This window comes from Capricornis sumatraensis, chromosome 1 (assembly GCF_032405125.1).
Source record: "Capricornis sumatraensis isolate serow.1 chromosome 1, serow.2, whole genome shotgun sequence".
NCBI lineage: Eukaryota > Metazoa > Chordata > Mammalia > Artiodactyla > Bovidae > Capricornis > Capricornis sumatraensis.
Window position 1 is genome coordinate 77,541,604 of NC_091069.1, and position 22,083 is coordinate 77,563,686.

General features: G+C 36.3%; 1 protein-coding gene across 1 annotated transcript; it reads right to left on the minus strand.

The window, feature by feature from the left end:
- Nucleotides 1–10,685: 10,685 nt before the first annotated feature.
- Nucleotides 10,686–21,900, minus strand: CRIPT (CXXC repeat containing interactor of PDZ3 domain). The gene is made up of 5 exons (XM_068980924.1): nt 21,810–21,900; nt 19,485–19,550; nt 15,752–15,806; nt 11,853–11,956; nt 10,686–11,526 (listed from the first exon to the last, which is right to left on the minus strand). The coding sequence occupies exons 1-5, from the start codon at nt 21,823–21,825 to the stop codon at nt 11,462–11,464; spliced, it is 306 nt and encodes a 101-aa protein (XP_068837025.1). The 5' UTR covers nt 21,826–21,900; the 3' UTR covers nt 10,686–11,461.
- Nucleotides 21,901–22,083: the final 183 nt, after the last annotated feature.

A 22,083-nucleotide genomic window follows, 5' to 3' on the forward strand; every position in this document is an offset into this window, starting at 1 on the left:
CCTTTGCTCTTCCATATAAACGTTATGATCAGCTTGCTGAGTTCTGTCCTGTTCAGTAAATTTTATAACTTTCTCCAAAAGAAAGACTTGGACACCTTTTGTTATATTTATTTTTGGTTTCTATTATATATAGTTTCAGATTACATTTAGTTTTTGCTGGTATGCTTAAATGCATTCTGCTTTTGTATACTGATCTCCTTAGCAATAAATTGCACAAACTCTTTATTCAGTGTAATAACTCATTGGGGATTCTTTGGGGAGCCACAACACACTGAAATACTGCACACAATTAGTTTTGGTTTTTCCTTCTGACCTCTGTACTTTTTTCCTCTTTGTCTTCTTTTACTGCACTGGCTAGAGTCTCTGGTACAATGTGAGCAGAGATGGCGAGGGGCTTCCTTGCTGGCTCAGTGCTAAAGGCTGCACTCACAACGCAGGGGGCCTGGGTTTGATCCTTGGTCAGGGAACTAGATCACATGTGGTGCAACTAAGACCCCAAACAGCCAAGTAAATAAAAAGGCAGATTCTTTACCATCTGAGCCACCAGGGAAACCCAAATAAAAATAAATATTTTTAAAAAGAAGTGGTAAGAGTAGGCATTCTTGTCTTGTTACTAGTTTTAAGGGTGATACATTTAACACTTGACATGTGTGGACTTTGATGTTACCTTTTAGGAGGTTAAGAATTTCCACTCTAGTTTTCATTGTTTGTTGGATTTTACCAAAAATGATCATATAGTTTTTTTTTTCATTTATTTGTTAATATGGGTAATTAATAGATTTTTTTAAAAATGTTGGCCAATCTTGCATTTCTGGAATAAACCTGCATTGGTCACAAAATATTATCAACTGTTAAGAACTGAGCAATTAGTTTTCTAATATTTTCCATCTTTGCTCATGACTGATAATGCTCTGTAATTTTCTTTTCTTTACACTACTTGCCTGATTTGGGTAACAAGGTTATACTAGCCTTATAAAGTGAGTTGAGTAGTCCCACTTTTTCTTGTTTGAAAAGGTTTAAGTCTGGAATCACTTATTAGAATTTTGGTATATTCACCTGCAAAATTATCTCATTCTTATGTTTGATTCTTGATAAAATTTCTTTAGCGATTATAGGATCTTTCAGGTTTTTAAATTTATTATTGTCAATTTCAATCATTATTTTTATAGGAAAATATCCATTTCATCTATTTTTCAAATATACTGACATCTGTCCACAGTATCCTCTTTCTTTGCTGTATCTAGAATTAAGCTCTAATATCTATTAAAATTGTCTATTTCTGATTTTTTAAAAATCAATCTTGCTATAGGCTTTAAAGTACTAGTCTTTACAAAGAATAAACTTTTTGAGCTCTATTCGTTTCCTATTGTACCTTAGTTTTACATGTGATTCATTTATAATCTTATTTTTATTAATTTCTTCCCCTTCCTTTTTTGGGATTTGTTTTCTAGCTTCAGTTCAATTCTTAGCTCACTGTCAGACTTTCTTTTCTTCCTAGATAAGCATTTAAAGCTATACACAACCCTTTGAATTCCACTTTAGTTGTATCACACAAGTTTTAATAAATTATTTCATTATTTGATCTTAAGTAAATTCTAATTCAACTGTGATTGTTTGGACTCAGTTATTTAGAAGCATCTTTTATCCAAATACAGTTGTCCCTCTGTATCTGCAGGGGACCGTTTTCAGCACCACCCCCCATACAGCACAATTTGCAGATGTTCAAGTCCCTTATATCAAGTGGTGTAGTAGTTCCATATAAACTATGTACAACAAGACAAGGGTGCCCACTCTCACCACTACTATTCAACATAGTTTTGGAAGTTTTGGCCACAGCAATCAGAACAGAAAAAGAAGTAAAAGGAATCCAAATTGGAAAAGAAGAAGTAAATCTCTCACTGTTTGCAGATGACATGATCCTCTACATAGAAAACCCTAAAGACTCCACCAGAAAATTACTAGAGCTAATCAATGAATATATAAAGTTGCAGGATACAAAATCAACACACAGAAATCCCTTGTATTCCTATACACCAATAATGAGAAAATAGAGAAATTAAGGAAACAATTCCATTCACCATTGCAATGAAAAGAATAAAATACTTATATCTACCTAAAGAAACAAAAGACCTATATATGGAAAACTATAAAACACTGGTGAAAGAAATCAAAGAGGATACTAATAGATGGAGGAATATATCATGTTCATGGATTGGAAGAATCAATATAGTGAAAATGAGTATATTACCCAAAGTAATCTATAGATTCAATGCAATCCCTATCAAGCTACCAATGGTATTTTTCACAGAGCTAGAAAAAATAATTTCACAATTTGTATGGAAATACAAAAAATCTCGAATAGCCAAAGCAATCTTGAGAAAGAAGAATGGAACTGGAAGAATCAACCTGCCTGACTTCAGGCTCTCCTACAAAGCCACAGTCATCAAGACAGTATGGTACTGGCACAAAGACAGAAATATAGATCAATGCAACAAAACAGAAAGCCCAGAGATAAATCCACGCACCTATGGACACCTTATCTTTGACAAAGGAGGCAAGAATATACAATGGAGAAAAGACAAACTTTTTAACAAGTGGTGCTGGGAAAACTGGTCAACCACTTGTAAAAGAATGAAACTAGAACACTTTCTAACACCATACACAAAAATAAACTCAAAATGGATTAAAGGTCTAAATGTAAGACCAGAAACTGTAAAACTCCTAGAGGAGAACATAGGCAAAACACTCTCCGACATAAGTCACAGAAGGATCCTCTATGATCCACCTCCAGAATATTGGAAATAAGAGCAAAAATAAACAAATGGGACCTAATTAAAATTAAAAGCTTCTGCACAACAAAGGAAACTATAGCAAGGTGAAAAGATAGCTTTCAGAATGGGAGAAAATAATAGCAAGTGAAGCAACTGACAATTAATCTCAAAAATAAAAAAGCAACTCTTGCAGCTCAATTCTAGAAAATTAAATGACCCAATTTAAAAAATGGGCCAAAGAACTAAACACACATTTCTCCAAAGAAGACATACAGATGGCTAACGAACACATGAAAAGATGCTCAACATCACTCATTATCAGAGAAATGCAAATCAAAACCACAATGAGGTACCATTTCACACCAGTCAGAATGATTTGGGAGAATGGCATTGAAACATGTATATTATCATATGTGAAATGAATCGCCAGTCCAGGTTTGATGCATGATACAGGATGCTTGGGGCTGGTGCACTGGATGACCCAGAGGGACGGTATGGGGAGGGAGGTGAGGGTAGGGTGTTCAGAATGGGGAACACATGCACACCTGTGGCGGATTCATGTCAATGTATAGCAAAACCAATACAATATTGTAAAGTAATTAGCCTCCAATTAAATAAATTTATATTAAAAAAAACTATGTACACCTTCCCTACCATATACTTTGAAACACCTCTACTTATAATGCCTATACTACTATGTAAATAGCTGTAAATACAGTGTAAATGCTGTCTAAATAGTTGCCAGCACATGGCAAATCCAAAATTTGCTTTTCAGACCTTTCTGGAAATTTTGGGGGGAATATTTTCAATCTGTGGTTGGTTGAATTTGTGGATGCAGAACCCAAGGATAGAGGGCTGACTATACAGACTCTAAAAAAAACTATCTTTCTGTTGTTGATTTCTAACCTGTGTTATCATTAGAGGTTGGTCTTTCTGATATCAAATTTCTGAAAATTGTTGACATCTGTCTTATGGGTTAGTACATGGTTTTTTGGTAACTGTTGTATGCTTAACAATGCATATTATTCAGTTACTGACATGATCTTTTCTGTGTCCATTAGATCAAGTTATTAACTGTATTGTTCAAATCCTACTGAATGTTTTATATTTTGTCTGTTTGATCAATTAGTGCAAGAAGTATGTAAAATCTTTCACTAAAACAGTTTCATCAATTTTTCCTTTATATTATTTTGAAGCTATTAGCTTATACTAGTTATAGTTAGTATATTAGCTTGCATTAGTATATAACCAAGACTTGTTTTTGTCTTCTTGGAAACTTTAACCTTTCATCAGTATGTAGTGGTCTTTTTTTCCTCTAGCAATGCTCCTGACCTTAAGACTTACTTTTTCTATATTAATATAGCCACATCAGTTTTCTTTTAATTAGTACTTGCCTGGTATACTTTCCCATCCTTTTACTATAAATGCACATTCAGCAAATGGCTGAAACTTTCAAAGAACTGTGACAGAATGTTTCCTTTAACTGGAAAATTTAGTATATTCACATCATTTGTGTTAGAGATACATTTGAATTTATATCTTCCATATTACTTTGTCTCTTCTGTTCTCTAAATGTCTTTTCCCTGCACTCTCCTTTTTTGACTTCTTTTGGATTGATATATTTTCCCTTACTCCATATACCTTGGTTTGGAAAATACATTTTATTTTATTCTTTGTTAAGAAATTTTAACATATACTGCTTTAAAATGTATTTTTGAACTTAACCAAGTTGAAAATTTGTAATATCTTTTTCTTCTTGAGTACTTAATCTGATCAACTATTTTATTATTTTCCAGTATTTTAGTTATTAACTCCACAAACTACATGTTAACATGTTTCATAATCAATGTTTGTCTATAATTACCTGAAAATTTATCATTTTCTGGAACTGACCATTCTTTCTTGTATTTCATTAATTTTTGAGCTCATTTTCTTCTTCCTGAAATATGCCTTTTGGAATGTCCTTTACTGAGGATTTGGTTGGTTTAAACTCACCTGCTTGCCTAAAAATGTCTATCTCATTCTTGTTCTTAAGGAGAGATTTTAATTTTCTACCCCATGTCTTCCCAAGGCTAAGGCTAGGATAAAAACATACTCCCGCTGCCTTTTTGTGTGTAAGTGGGGTTTTATAGTAAATCCACTGAAAACAATGCTTTGTAGGGATCCGTACTTTATGCACCTATGTCTGATCTAACCTTCCCACCTTACACAAGTCCAAGGCTTTGTCTTCTATGCACATGATGCTTTAAGTAGGTTTTAGACACTGACAGATTGGAAGATAATTCTTTCAAGGCTTTGGTACTAATGTACATTTTGGACTTTCCTTCATTTCTGGGCTCTAAGAATCATTATTTCCTGCCAGCTGATACATACACAGAAATTTTATACACTTATATGAATATGTATACATGTAAATGGCACCCCACTCCAGTACTCTTGCCTGGAAAATCCCATGGACGGAGGAGCCTGGTAGGGTGCAGTCCATGGGGTCGTTAAGAGTCAGACACGACTGAGTGAGTTCACTTTGTTACATGTAAATAAATATTGTCCAGGATTTTTATTGTACGACTAAGTTTCTCTGGCTATCTTTTCACAATGTTGTTGGAGACATAAGTATCTATTTGATCTGTACGTCTAAAACTGCAAATCTTTTAGCATGATGGAAAATTAAAAACCAAGAAAGAACACCATTGCCCTCTGGTGGAGGAACTTACTATGAGAACATATAAAGGAGACCCACTATAACTCAACTTCTCATTTCCTCATTTAGTCAACAAGGCAGTCAAATCTTTTAAAAGGTCATTCGAATGTGTCCCTTCATTTCCATTCTCTGAGTATCACCTTGGTCTAGGTTTTTTTTTTTTTTTTTTTGGTTAGAATTGCTGTTTTTGAAACAGTCTCTCTCTTTAGTTACTATTCTTTCAATATATTTTCTCTGTACGTTACTTTTATAATACTACATTAATTGATGGTTTATCACATTCTTGCTGATGGTTATGAGCAAAAAACTTGGAGCCAATAAAAGTAGTCTGATTAGGGATGAGAACATAGTATAGATTCAATAAATGTTAGCTGAATGAAAACAAGTATTTAGTATCAGTTATTCATTTACCAAATTCATCTGGGAGGCAGCATAAGCACAAAAGTTACCAAGCTCTTTTCCTGCACTAACAGGCTGATGAATGACATTCACATGTATCATTCTGTTGGCTTACTTACATTTTTAAGAAACTTAAAACTATTTTTAATTGCAAAATACATGAGTAATATTAAACAATTCAGAGTTCTGCAATAATGATGCTGGAGACCCAGGTTCTCATTGTGGAAGAAGACACAAATATCAAATGGGTAAAGGCAAGAAAGAACCCTGTGGGGTTGGTTTGGAATTGAAGGTATTAGAGAAAGTGGTGATTTCTAATAAACGTTTCTTGGTTCTTTCTGTTGAAGGGTCCTGTAAGCAATGACAAGCCAGCAGGTCTAGATCTTAGTTTCTAAACACCACTGTCCACTGAAAGAAACTAAAGGTCTTTGGAGAAACGGTTGATTCCAGGGATGGGTGAAGGGAAAACAACACGATAAACTTGGAACATTTTGGGCTGGAGAGTAAGAAATTTCTCAAAGAATGATAAAAACATGTCAAAAAGACTCAGAAGCCAGGTCTCCCACTGACCAAATATGGAACAATTTGACGTTAAAACAAATGAGAGTAACATGAATAAAATAGGAATTTATGAGTTCATACTAAAAGAAGTGAGAAAAGGAATCTTTTCTTTATACTGGAATGCCAACTAATAAATGTGGGGGAATGATAGGACTGGAAAACCATCATTTGGCAGCCATCAGAGTAACAATTCAGCCAAGAAGCATCACTGGATGCTAAACTTAGTGTATGAAAGTTTGCTGAGAAACAGAATATTTACAGTCTCAAAGTATCTCCCCACAAAATGCTTGCTAACTTGAAAAAAATTAGAAACTTTACAGTGGAAAAATCTAGCAAATACCACCAAAAATAAGTGATCAAAATGAACAGCTTGTGATGGAACAACCAGTACCATGATTCGAGGCACTGAAAAGAACAGTGTCACTTCTATGATATTCTTGCCAAAAAGACATAAGCTCAATTTAATCATAAACAAACATCAGAAAATCTCAAATTAAGGGACACTTCATATACATAAGTAGTCTATGTTTTTCACGCCCTTGACATTTCTGAGAGACAGACTGAAGAGCTCCTCCCGACTGAAGGAGACTAGAGGCTTGACAACTAAATGGAATGTGTTATTCTGGATTGAATCCTGGACCAATTCACCTCTGCCCCTCTCCCCGGCCATTACTGGAACAACCAGTGAAATGTGGAAAATATTAGATATTATATTAATGCTAATTTTCTGATTTTGATAATTATGCTGTGGTTATATAAGAAAATATCCTTATTCTTAGAGAATACACATTTAAGTTACTTGGGGTAAAAGGAATCACCTGTAAGTAATATTCAAGTGATCAGAAATAAAGCATTTATTCTACATGTATGATAAATAGATAAAGCGAAACCTTTTCTTTAGAGTAGTATGACAACTAATTAATATAGAAATAATGTAGGTAGAAAAATCACAATTTTGTAAACATCACAGTAAAAATTTATTCAGACAAGAATCATCAAAAGATGCTAAATCTAGGAGGGGAAGGTTTGACAAGGAATAGAACATCAATCAACCTCAAAGTTTCTCCTCACAAATTATCTACTAATTGCAAAAGTTAAAACAGCAACTAACGATACAGTGGAGAAACTGGACAACATCTTACTCAAGTGACAAAATTAACATCACCAATAAGAGGCGAGGGGACTTTCTGAGAGCCAGGGTACGACACTGAGAGGACACACCATTCACAGGGTTTCTGCCCATACTGCATAATCCAAATCTAACCATAAGGAAGAATCAGAAAAACCCAAACTGAAGCACAACCTATACTTTAACTGTCCTGTATTCTCCAAACAAATACTATAAAAGACAAAGAAAGGCTGAAGAACTGGTCCAGATTAGAGTCATGATAATCTAACATATGACCCTGGGTTAGATCCTGTAGCTGTAAAAAAATTTACCAATGGGACAACAAATGGAACTGGAACAAGGACTATAGATTAGATGAAAATATTAATGTTAAATTCCTGAATTTGATAACCATACTTCACATGCTTGTTCACATGAAGCACATATGTAGTATTAAAGGCTATGATGTCTGCAATGTATTCATCATGTGGTCAAAAAAATGTGTAAGGAGACAGAAAATGGTAAAGGAAACAGGAGAAACATTAATGATCTGAAGTGCAGAACAATGTGTATATTTCTTCTGCTTGAAATTCTCAAAAAATAAATACATATCTATGCATGTAAATACTTATTTCTAGGATACTAAAATTATTAGTACTCTCCTGCTCCCCCAGGTAAAAGAATTATAAGCTAAAAAGTACTAAGTAGTTGGCATGAGGCTGTAAAGGGTTAAGTCTCTTTTCTCAACCCTTAGTTCTACTCCACAGAGAAAAACCGTTATCAGTGGCTTTCAGATGTTTTCTATTTATATACATAAACTTCTGCACAAATACATAAATCTTGTATTATTTTGATGGCTGCATATTTTAATGAGTGAAAGCACTTAAGTGTTCTGTTGGTATTTGTTTCTGACATACATACATTAAAAACAATGAGATTTTTAAAAAAATGTTATTTAACTTGATAAAAGCTAAATATGATCTTAATCCTGTCATCTTAATGTTATATTTTCTATTTTTTAATTTCTTTTTAAAAATACTTTATGTTTTATTTTGGGACTTTCTTCTATTCAACTTATGGCAGTCACATTGTTATTTCAATAATATGAAGGTTTATAACATTTATACTACTCTGAGGTATAACACTGACAAATATCTTCATAGAACAACCTGAGTCTGGCCATTGGATCATTTACAGTAGAAGGCTAGTCGGGCATGAATAGGAAATATGAGTTGTGGAAATCCACATCCCAGTTGATACCTGAAAAATGTACTTTCCCAAAGTTGACCAATGCAGCTCTTAATGGATCTGGGTCACTCTCTTAACCAGGTCCTATTATGTGTCCCTTGTGTTGATTTTAGTTTAAAATCCCAAATTAAAGCATGAGAAGATACTTTTTGCCCTCAGAGCTATTGTTATTATATTTTGCATTATCGCTGTGATCTTTCTGGGTAAGAATAAGAACATATCCTAGGGGGAAAAAACCTTATAGATAAAATTAAACAGTTAAAACTTTAAATACTTTCCACAGTAATTTTAAAACAAATAAAAATGTGGTATCTATACCATGTGTATCATCATTGTATCTAGTCTACCATTTTATAGTGATACATATTTATACTGCACTTGGCAATGGGGAATACTTTTTTTGGCCTCCCACAGTTAGCTTGTTTCAAAAGCAGAAGTCCTGTACTTCTAAAGGCAGCAAAAGAAAAGGCTTTGTCTGAAACCTGAAAGTGAACAGATGGCCCAGAAATAAACCCACATACCTATGGTCAATTGATCTTCAACAAAGGAGGCAAAAATATACAATGGAAAAAAGACAATCTCTTCAGCAAGTAGTGTTAAGGGAAAGTTGGACAGCTGCATGTGAATCAATGAAGTCAGAACACACAGAACACAGCCTCTCACCATACACAAAAATAAACTCAAAATGGCCTAAACACTTAAGTATAAGATGTGACACTGATACCATAAAACTCCTAAAAGAGAATGTAGGCAAAACATTCTCTGAAATAAATCGTACCAACGTTTCTGAGGTCAGTCTACCAAAGCAATAGAAACAAAAGCAAAATTAAACCGATCGGACCTAATCAAACTTATAAGCTTTTGTATAACAAAGGAAATCATATACAAAATGAAAAGAACAACCTACAGACTGGGAGAAAAGATTTACAAATGATGTGACTGACAAGTCTTAATTTCCAAAATACACAAACAGTTCATATAATTCAACACAAAACCTGAACAACCCAATGCAAAAACAGGCCTAGACACTTCTCCAAAGACAACGTATAGATGGCCAACAGACACATGACAAGATGCTCAACATCACTAATTATTGGAGAAAAGCAAATCAAAACTACAATGAAGTACCACCTCACACCAGTCAGAAAGGCTATTATTAAAAAATCTACCAACAACAAATGCTGGAGAGGGTGTGGAGAAAAGGCAACTTGCCTACACTGTTTGTAGGAATATGAGTTGGTACAGTCACTATGGAAAACAGTATGAAGGTTCCTCAAAAAACTAAAAATTGAACTAACATATGATCCAGCAATCCAACTACTGGGCATATATTCAGACAAAACTTCAACTCAAAAGACTGGCACACATACAATGGAATATTACTCAGCCACTAAAAGAACGAAATAATGTCCAATTAGCATGACGGCCTTAGAGATCACTGTAGTAAGTGAGGTCAGAAAGACAGATACCATATAATGTCACTTAAAGGCAGAATCTAAAATATGACACAAACGAACCTATCTAAGAAACAGAAACAGACTCACAAAGAGAACAACCTTATGACTGCCAAGGGGGCTGTGCGGTGGGGAGATAGATTGGGAGTTTGGGGTTAGCAGACGCACAGAATGGATGAACAACAGGGTCTCACTGCAGAGTATAGGGAACTGTATTCAATATCTTGTGATATACTATAATGGCAAAGAATTTAAAAAACAATGTATATATACGTATAACTGAATCATTCTGTTGTACACAGCAGAAATTAACACAACATTGTAAATCAACAACTGTATAGTTTAAAAAAAAATCTCAAAGTAGTCTTTTAGCAGTCTATACTATATATGTATATTTAAAAAAAGAGTCAAAATGTTTGCTTTGTGTATTTATTTTTAGAAGAGGAGGTTAAAAAAATTTTTGGTGTCTGCTTCAAAGCATTTTCCCAAAGAATGGTGATTCGTTCACTATACATCATTATGGATGCACAATGTTCTGGCTTTCATGATGGTCTGAATTCAAGGTGATATGTGTTTTTCTGAAATACTTTGTATTTTTTTGAACATATGTGGGTTGTTCCTTGAGTTCCTATTCTCATATGAAAGGTATTGACACTTTGGCTTCACAAATGAATAAAAAATAACATAAAAACAACTTTTGTTTAATTTGGGTCTGGGCTAATTTATTTAAGGAACTATTTAACAATAATGGGCTCAGATATTTGAATGCCCTATGATGCTGATTAATTAAGGAACTGCTGATCCTAAAACTACACAACCAAAAGGGAATGAGGGAAGGATCACAAGTCTGAATGCCAAATTCAAAGCCATATATCAATAACTTCCTTCTTACTTTTGCAATATCTATAATGTAGAGGGAAAAAGAATAAAAATTATATGAGTAATGATAAATTAAAAAGTGCATACAGAACTAGGAAAATATTTTTGTTAGATTTGTTACTTACTCCAGTTAAATAAGATGTTTGTAAAGAAAAGCTTAAGGCAGAAAACTAGTTACATTGCTGCTGAACTTCTTGACAGCAAAAGAAAGAATACCAGTCTACTTCCCTGGTTTATTTGTCTTAAGACATGTTATCTTGTAACTTGAACATCTAACTTATGCCTTGAAAATTCAAAGCAAAAAGTAAAATCATACGGAAAACCCGAAACGTCAATACATCTAAACAGACGTTTGCTTGTAGTTTTTGGTATCCAAAACCTTTTTTCCACACATAGCGCAGATGCCTAAAACAAACAAACAAACAGAAAACTCATGTAAGCAATCAAGTGTTAACAACTAATTATACCAATCAAATATTTAACTAATATCAATGATTTGGTTTATTTAAGTCACTGGTGAAGGTAAAAAAAAAAAAATTAAACAGCATCAGAAAAGAGAAAACGAATATACTTTCAACTATGACAAGTTCTGTATACTTTGCCTTAGAAAAAAGAGCATTTATCTGACAAATAAGTTTTATGAAGGGCTACTCTTATACTGTGTTATCCAAATCAGTATCAAAAGAAGTACATTTGATATGAATATAAACGTGGTATTGAGAGAAACTCACCCTTTTTGTAGGCACAGCCCTGGCAATAATGAGAACCCGGTTGGTGTACAGAACTTTTACAAATTCTGCAAGTGGAGAACTTATTCTTTCCATACGGATCAAACCTAGAGTTTTTTTTAAAGAAAGAAAAATGTACAGTACGATAGAAATACTCTTAAATAACCTCACTTAAGCAACAAATGTGATTAATCTATGCTTTCTGGTCCCTCTATAAAACTCTACAATTGATAGCATAGCACTCTTCTAACTGGCTACTCTCTTAACATACCTGCACGTTTCTGCCCCTTCCATGTAAGCTGTATGCTTATAAAGAGTCATCTGTACTTAATCCCAAACCTGTTTATCAGAGTTGTATTTGTCAATCTATTCAAGTGTTACAGTTAAACATTATGGAAACTCATGAAATGAAGAGTACAAAAAAAGTAAGCGATTCTACTAAAAACTAAGTGAATGCTTTGACAACCAGAAAAGAGTGTATCATGAAAACTGCTACAGCATTAGTCATGGGTAAGAAAACTCAAATTGAGAAAAAAATCAAAATGGAAGGGCTTGGCACTTGAAGTGTCAGTTCTTGAGCTACTTTAAAGATGCTGAAAATATATATTCTGGTTATGATTTATATAAGGCAAACGATAAAGTAGATTCATATTCAAAAAGCCTTGTCTCAATGTAAAATGATTGATGAAATATATGTATAGTTATGCGCTTTGACTTAAAATAAGGTATGTGTATCTCTTCATGACTGCCTAGTTTAGCTGATATTTTCAATTAACTGATGTAAACTTTTTTGGATAAAAAGTTTCTATTAAATGAAAATGTCACCTTACTGTAACTGGTGTGCAAGATAATTTTAGAGGAAATACTTCCCATCAAATTGGCAGTAACTTTTTGTAACTGAACTCATATAATGAACACCAATACTGTCCAGACCTGGTTTCTTCTCTTGGGTACAATACAATAGCTCATTTTCAAAGGTTAATTTTTCTAAATCCAAAAGAATGTCACTTTACTTCCCACAAGGGAAGTTAAGACTGAACCTGATTCTTCCTTTGAATAACAAGCTCAATTTGTTTGCATGTACAAGTCTAGAGATTACTTTTTCTTAGAACTATATATTTTTCCAAAATGTACATTTTAATATCTCAGAAATATTATGTACACTTCCCAAAGTGAGACATTTAAAATACCCAAAAGTAATAGCTACTTATTAATGACACTGAAGTAAGTTTGGGAGCATAAAGGAACTAGGACCTAAAACTGTATGCTCTATTAAAGAACAACTTGGTCAATAATAACTGAATGATCTCAGAAGACATCAACAGGTCAGTCAACAATACCCAATGAGACAATGCACTGAAGTTTAAGTCTATTATGCTAATTTATACTCATTATTTAATAAACACCTTTATGTGTAAGGCACTTTATGTATTAGAAGCTTTATTATTAAAAGCCAAAGATGAACTTGACAAAGCTTCTGTCCTCATCCAGCTGACATTTGTGAGAGGAGACAGACAGTAAGTAAGGAGACAACCACACTTTTAAGATAGTAATACCTGTTGTAGAGAAAATTCAAAGAGGATATTGTGGTGGACAGGAGGGGAAGGAAGGAAGGAAGGAAGGAAGGAAGACATTAGTTTAGATGCTGGTTAGGGAAATAGATGGGGAAACAGTGGAAAGTGTCAGAATTTATTTTTTGGGGCTCCAAAATCACTGTAGATGGTGACTGCAGCCATGAAATTCAGACGCTTACTCCTTGGAAGAAAAGCTATGACCAACCTAGATAGCATATTCAAAAGCAGAGACATTACTTTGCCAACAAAGTTCCATCTAGTCAAGGTCATAGTTTTTCCAGTAGTCATGTATGGATGTGAGAGTTGGACTGTGAAGAAAGCTGAGCGCCAAAGAATTGATGCTTTTGGACTGTGGTGTTGGAGAAGACTCTTGAGAGTCCCTTGAACTGCAAGGAGACCCAACCAGTCCATTCTAAAGGAGATCAGCCCTGGGTGTTCTTTGGAAGGACTGATGCTAAAGCTGAAATTCCAATACTTTAGCCACCTGATGCAAAGAGCTGACTCATTTGAAAAGACTCTGATTCTGGGAGGGATCGGGGGCAGGAGGAGAAGGAGATGACAGAGGATGAGATGGCTGGATGGCATCTCTGACTCAATGGACCTGAGTTTGAGTGAACTCCGGGAGTTGGTGATGGACAGGGAGGCCTGGCATGCTGCAATTCATGGAGTCACAGAGTCGGACACGACTGAGCAACTGAACTGAACTGAACTAGGGACTGTCCCTGGAGAAATGACATTTCAGCTGCGACTCAAGTAACCAGGAGCCAGTTATGTGAGCTCTTAAGGATGAATTCCAGGAAGAGGGCACAGTAAGCAAAACCTCTTCCAGTGAGAGTGCGCTTGGCAAATCTGAATCAAGAGTTGGCTCCATGGGAAGTCACACAGGTAGGAGGGGCCAGACCATAAAGGACCCCGTGAGACCATGGCACAGGGTCTGGATTTTATTCAATGTAAAAAGAAACCCAAGCAAAGGAGTTACTTATTCTTTAAGGAACCATGCTAATTATTATGAGAATGAAGTATAGGGAATCAGAGAGGAAACAGGGAGACACAAGTTATTACAGTATTCAATAAGAAATAATAATGATGGTTTACAAGAGGGTACTAGCAGCAAGATGAACAGAAGGTGGATTCAGGTTACTTTTTGATAGTAGAGCCATAGAACTCGCTAATGGATATGGGAAGCGAATGAAATGAAGAAATCAGTGAGGAATTTTGGTTTGTACAAGTAGACTGAACCCCAGAGCCATGATGAGAAGACTATGATTAGACTGAAGGAAAAAGAGGATGCCTGTCAAACATCAAATTAGAAAAGTCAAGGAGGCAACTGGATATATGGCTGGAGTTCAGAGGAGTCATGATGAGATATACATGTGGAAGTCATTAACATACAGCTTGAATTCAAAGGTGCTGGACTAAAGTCACTTGAAGAGAGATAGCAAATTTACAAATGGGAAAAAAAATGTCTAGGATTGAGTCTAGAAGCACTGGATTGAGAACAGCACTGGAAGGAACAGTTAGTGAGTTAAGAGGAAAGGAGAATGTGGTATCTCAAAGCCAAGAGAATAAATGGTTGCAAAAAAAGGAGAGAGAGAGACAGCACGCTGTTAAAGGTTAAGAAAGGTAATAACTGAGAAGCAGCCAAGAGTTTCAAAGATCATGTGTGATCTTGACAAGAGTAGGTTTATAAGTGTGGTAGAGATGGAGGCCTGACTATAGTGGCTGAAGGAGTAAATAGAACTTAAGGACACTGGGAAAGTACTCTCTAGATACAGCTTTTGAAAACTTCTGCTATAAAAGGAAGCAAGAAAATGGATGGCAGCTAGAAGAATTTATGGGGCTTTAAAAACTGAATATAGTAGAGCATGGTGTCAAAAATTGTTTTTATGGTAGGAGACATTTTTATCCCCATTCCTCGGTAAAAAAACAACGTTCAGGAAAGTTAAGGAACTGTTTTGACTTGCTTAAAGTTATAGAACTAGACAGTAACAAAGTCTACATTCAAATTTATGTCTGACTTTAGAGCTCATGATCTGTCCACATTTGTCTGCTGCCTGTGATTCACAGAAAAACTAAGAACTAGTAAAAATAAGTACTATTTTCTGGTCAAATTATAAAAATAATATATAATATCTTCATATATTGATACAGTGAAAAGAAGAGGGTGAAACCAATAGGATGTAACAGATAGCTTGGTTATACACCCTGGGAAGTACCTAAGTCTATGCTTTATTACAACAGAATGAGGCAAAACAAATTCATTCCAATATACTTAATAGTAAAAAGAGTAGAAATTTACGACTGCTTTACAGATGCTCTTTTACCTACCTTGCTTTTTTTGAGGTCAAAGCCTTATTTTCGTTCAGCTTTCTTCCACCACTTTCTGCATAGAAATATACACACACTTTAGTGGGTTATTTCTACACATTTCACATAATAACATAACCATGCAACATTTAACAATCAGAAAGTTCATTTTTTGACTTCTAACCAATCAGTTCAGTTGCTCAATCATGTCCGACTCTTTGTGACCCCATGTACTGCAGCATGCCAGGCCTCCTTGTCCATCACCAACTCCCAGAGCCTACTCAAACTCATGTCCATCAAGTTGGTGATGCCATCCAATCTTCTCATCCTCCTTCTCATCGTCCCCTTCTCCTCCTGCCTTCAATCTTTCCCAGCAGCTGGGTCTTTGCAAATGACTCAGTTCTTTGCATCAGGTGGCCAAAGTACTGGAGTTTCAGCTTCAGCATCAGTCCTTCCAGTGAATATTCAGGACTGATTTCCTTTAGGATGGACTGGTTGGATCTCCTCGCAGTTCAGGGGACTCTCAAGAGTCTTCTCCAACACCATAGTTCAAAACCATCTATTCTTCGGTGCTCAGCTTTCTTTATAGTCCAACTCACATCCATACATGACTACTGGAAAAACCATAGCCTTGACTAGATGGACCTTTGTTGGCAAAGTAGCATCTCTGCTTTTTAATATGCTGTCTAGGTTGGTCATAACTTTTCTTCCAAGGAGTAAGCGTCTTTTAATTTCATGGCTGAAATCACCATCCGCAGTGATTTTGGAGCCCCTCAAAATAAAGTCTCTCACTGTTTCCATTGTTTCGCCATCTATTTGCCATGAAGTGATGGGACCAGATGCCATGATCTTAGATTTCTGAATGTTGAGTTTCAAACCTACTTTTTCACTCTCCTCTTTTACTTTCATCAAGAGGCTTTTTAGTTTCTCTTCACTTTCTGCCATAAGGGTGGTGTCATCTGCATATCTGAGTTTATTGATATTTTTCCCAGCAATCTTGATTCCACCTTGTGCTTCAGCCAGCCCAGCATTTCTCATGATGTACTCTGCTTATGAGTTAAAAAATAGGGTGACAATATACAGCCTGGACGTACTCCTTTCCTGATTTGGAACCAGTATGTTGTTCCATGTCCAGTTCTAACTGTTGCTTCTTGATCTGCATACAGATTTCTCAAGAGGCAGGTCAGGTGGTCTGGTATTCCCATGTCTTGAAGAACTTTCCAGTCTGTTGTGATCCACACAGTCAAAGGCTTTGGTATAGTTAATAAAGCAGAAATAGATGTTTTTCTGGAACTCTCTTGCCTTTTCAATGATCCAGCAGATGTTGGTAATTTGATCTCTGGTTCCTCTGCCTTTTCTAAAACCAGCTTGAACATCTGGAAGTTCATGGTTCACATACCATTGAAGCCTGGCTTGGAGGATTTGGGGCATTACTTTGCTAGCATGTGAGGTGAGTGCAATTGTGCAGCAGTGTGACATTCTTTGGCACTGGAATGAAAACTGATCTTTTCCAGTCCTGTGGCCACTGCTGAGTTTTCCAAATTTGCTGGTATATTGAGTGCAGCACTTTCACAGCATCATCTTTCAGGATTTGAAATAGCTCAACTGGAATTCCATCACCTCCACTAGCTTTGTTCATAGTGATGCTTTCTAATGCCCACATGACTTTGCATTCCAGGATGGCTCTAAGTGAGTGATCACACCATTGTGGTTATCTGGGTCATGAATATATTTTTTGTATAGTTCTTCCACCTCTTCTTAATATCTTCTGCTTCTGTTAGGTCCATACCATTTCTGTCCTTTATTGAGCCCATCTTTGCTTGAAATGTTCCCTTGGTATCTCTAATTTTCTTGAAGAGATCTCTAGTCTTTCCCATTCTGTTGTTTGCCTCTATTTCTTTGCATTGATCGCCGAGGAAGGCTTTCTTATCTCTCCTTGCTATTCTTTGGAACTCTGCATTCAAATGGGTGTATCTTTCCTTTTCTCCTTTGCCTTTAGTTAGCTTCTCTTCTTTTCTCAGCTATTTGTAAGGCCTCCTTAGACAGCCATTTTACCTTTCTTTTTCTTGGGGATGGTCTTGATCACTACCTCCTGTACAATGTCATGAACCTCTGCCCATAGTTCTTCAGGCACTCTATCAGATCTAATCCCTTGAATCTGTTTGTCACTTCCACTGTATAATCGTAAAGGTTTTGAGTTAGGTCATACCTGAATGGTCTAGTGCTTTTCCCTATTTTCTTCAATTTAAGTCTGAATTTGGCAATAAGGAGTTCATGATCTGAGCCACAGTCAGCTCCCAGTCTTGTTTTTGCTGACTATATAGAGCTTCTCCATCTTTGGCTGCAAAGAATATTATCAATCTGATTTTGGTATTGACCATCTGGTGACGTCCATGTTTACAGTCTCCTCTTGTATTGTTGGAAGAGGGTGTTTGCTATGACCAGTGAGTTCTCTTGGCAAGACTGTTAACCTTTGACCTGCTTCATTTTGTACCTCAAGGCCAAATCTGCCTGTTACTGAAGGTATTTCTTGACTTCCTACTTTTGCATTCCAGTCCCCTATAATGAAAAGGACATCTTTTTTGAGTGTTGGTTCTAGAAGGTCTTGTAGGTCTTCATAGAACTGTTCAACTTCAGCTTCTTCAGCATTACTGGTTGGGGCACAGACCTGGATTACTGTGATACTCAACGGTTTGCCTTGGAAATGAACAGAGATCATTCTGTTGTTTTTGAGATTAAGTACTGCATTTTGGACTCTCTTGTTGACTATGATGGCTACTCCATTCTTGTAAGGGATTCTTGCCCACAGTAGTAGACATGATGGTCATCTGAGTTAAATTCACCCATTCCAGTCCATTTTAGTTCACTGATTCATAAAATGTTGATGTTCACTCTTGCCATCTCCTGTTTGACCACTTCCAGTTTGCCTTGATTCATGGACCTAACATTCCAGGTAGACTAGCCTATATCAACATTTTCAAAAATCTTCATTTAAAAGCCAAGTTTTAAAGACACTACTTAAAAATAAAACAACTTTTTACTAGGAGAATAAAATTTGGATAAAAGGCAATCATTATAGGAATTCCCTGGCAGTCCATGGTTAAGACTTTGTGCTTTCATTGCCAAGGGGGTTGATTTGATCCCTAATCAGGAAACTATGATCCTGCATGCTTCACAGCATGGTTAGGGATGGGGGGCAGGGTGTGGTGGTGGAAAAAAAGCAATCATCTTATTCCTCAGACTCAAAGTAGGACTTAGGGAATGGGTCTATATTTATTCTATCTAATGTAAAATCCAGACAGTACTACTTTACTGCCACTGACATTGAATAGTGAAAATATTTTTTTTTGTTCCCTCTGAAAAAATCCTCACTGTATTTAATGATTATGACGGTGAAAATATTTACATAATTTGTTCAAGAATATAGAAATCAGGTGAGGAAAAGGGGCTTTCAATACTAACCCTAATTAAGCTTAATCAAATCAACTATTAATACTATGATGTACTTGTTGCTTAAAATTCATTTAATTATTTTGCTATTTCCTTTCTACCAAATCAGTAACCCTGACACATCACTGAAAGAATGAAATAGAAGAATATATTAAACTGTTGGGAGATCTAGTATTCTTTAACGTTTAATAAATGAAGTATGCTGTACATATAACAATATTTCATCTTACAAATAATGTGAAAATGAAAACATTATTCACAGGAAGTATCTGATTCAATATCTACGTTCTAAAAGGAAAAATACCTGTGGTATTCCTTGCACCATCTTTCCATGTATCTGGAGTGATAACAGTACCAAGTTTCTTTTCACCTGTTATAAAAAGATAGTAAAAACAAGGGGGATTAGTGTTTACTCTCTAATAAATACACTACATTGTGCCTAAAGTTCATAATGGTATCACCAGTCATAATATGTATAAGCCTGTTAATGTTGCGGTCAGGGCCACTGAACTGAGACTTAAGATATTAACTGTGGCAATGGATAACTGACTCTCAAGTCAAATTTGTGGATAACACGATGGCTTATAATAGGCTTCCTCTGCAAAGAGTCGGACATAACTGAGCAATTGAACTGAACTGTACATGTATAAACAAATCTGATAAACCTATTCAATCCATAAATATTTACTAAGCATCTCTGATGTATAAGCCATTGTACAAAGTACAGATAAAAGTAAAATGAATTAGATAAAGGTCTAGATTTTAAGGAGTTTATAGCACACTGATTTCCCTAACAGTAGTTCATAGTCTGATTCTCACAGGTGGGCCACAGACGATATATGAGTAAGATAAAACCGTATACAAACTTTTTGTATATTCATTTTTAAGTAGACTATACTAAGTCCATAGCTTTCATCACATTCTCAAAGGGCTCAGAGAACCACCCCCAAAAGTTAAGAACTATTAAACTAAAATATAAGCTGGAAAATAACAGGTATAACAATTCAGAATTGTAGTATTAGGAGAAATCCCATGGAAGAAAAAAATAACGTTGATCAGGGAAATCCAGGAAACCTTTGTGGGAAAGGCAATAGAGAGGGTTAGTGGCAATGGGACTGGTAAGAGGAGAAAAGAGGATGAAGGTAACCTGGAAAAATGACACATCCTGGGGAAAGGCATGGAAAACTCAGGGATATGTACATACAGGCACACAAAACAGTTTGGTTTGGCTGAAGTGAAGAAAATAAGGGTTAGCAAAAATGAAGTTTAAAACGTAAGCTGAAAAAAAAAACAAAAAACGTAAGCTGAGGCTTTATTGTGGGGGGTCCTCCCAAATGCCAGGCTCCATATACAAAAACACTAAATTATTTTCTGCACTCTGAGAATTTAATAAGGAAACTATCCATGGTCATTCTTTCACCTAATATAAAAACTCTGATTCAAACTCACGGGCGTCTGTGTTCAAAGTTTTATATACTGTGGGGATATAAACAAAACGGATCATGTAATTATCAGGATATGAGAACTTGAATCTTTTTTGCAGAAGAGTCAGACATACCTAACGGTAGGAAAAAGGTATTTGAGGATATGATAGCTCTTTTTAAACCTATAACCAGTTTGTAAAGTCAAAAAATCATATTTTCTAGAACTCTCAAGGGTTAGCATTAGAGTCACCGAAAGGCAGCTATAAGGAGGAAAGTGTTAGTCGCTCAGTCCTGTCTGACTCTTTGCGACTTCGGACTGTAAACTGACAGGCTGCTCTGTTCATGGAATTCTCCAGTGAAGAATACCGGAGTGGGTTGCCATTCCTTCTCCAGGTGATCTTCCGGACCGCGGGACGGAACCCGGGTCTACCTGCACTGCAGGCAGATTCTATAGATTCTGAGCCATCAGGGAAGTCCATAAGGAGGAAAGACTTCTCTAAAAGCCAGTGAAAACTACAGGGACTTCTTTGAAGATGGTAAGATTCTCCTAGCCTCGTGCCTCAGTACTCTAGGCATTCATGCAAAGAGCACTTAAGTCATTGGGTGGGATCCTCATTTAGGCTTGTTAGATAAAGCACAGGACACCCAGTGAGATTTAAATTTCAGATAAACAAAGAATAATTTTTCAGTAAAAAATGTCATAAAAGTGCGTGTTTTGGGACAAAGCACTTAATAGTAAGGAGCAGCAAACAAGGCCAAGTCTCAAATACTGCATAGGACATATTCACACTAAAAGTTATTCGTTGTTTACCTGAAATTCAAATTTAACTGGGCGTCGGGTACTTTTATTTGCTAAATCCAGCAACTCCAGATGTTGTGGAAGTGATTTTTAAGATCCATTCCAACCCTGAGGGTCTGTGAAGCGAGGGAGCCTGTCAAGAAGCAGTACAGGATGATAGCCGGGGTCGAGGGGAAGCAACCGAAATAGACAAAACGGGGCAAAACTGAGACCACCCCGAATCCAACAGATACAGGACTGTACGGTCATTGGGGATGGGCCGGAATGGTCAAATAGCAAGACAAAAAGACAGACAAGAATCGGAGGCCTGTGGCCGACGGAAAAACAAAGAATGGCAAAGTTCCCAGGGAGTTCGAATTAGGGTCTCCCAGCCTCTTTCTCCCGGAGAAAAGTCTCCTTAACTCACATTTTTCGCACACCATCCTTTCGCGATGATACCCTCAGCCGCAGAACAAGCAGCAGCTGGAAGATACCAACACTACAGCCAAGAAAGAACTCCCCTTCCGGGTTACTAAAACCCACTTCCGGCCCCACCGCCCTTCGCCCCGCCTATCCTGCACCTGGAAAGCAGCGGGAGGAATGAACGCGAGCGAGAAGGCGGGGCTGCCTTCTTGGTCCGCCCCTCCACTTCTGCGATTGGCTGTGAGGCCTTGGGTCACCGCCCCACAGGCTGCGCCTGC

What these genes read in the sequence shown, in the direction of transcription:
- CRIPT (XM_068980924.1), bottom strand. An exon ending in TGGTGCAAGGAATACCACAG is followed by an intron (nt 15,807 to 19,484) that starts GTATTTTTCCTT and finishes ATTTCTATGCAG; the next exon opens with AAAGTGGTGGAAGAAAGCTG. An exon ending in GGGCTGTGCCTACAAAAAGG is followed by an intron (nt 11,527 to 11,852) that starts GTGAGTTTCTCT and finishes TGTTTGTTTTAG; the next exon opens with GCATCTGCGCTATGTGTGGA.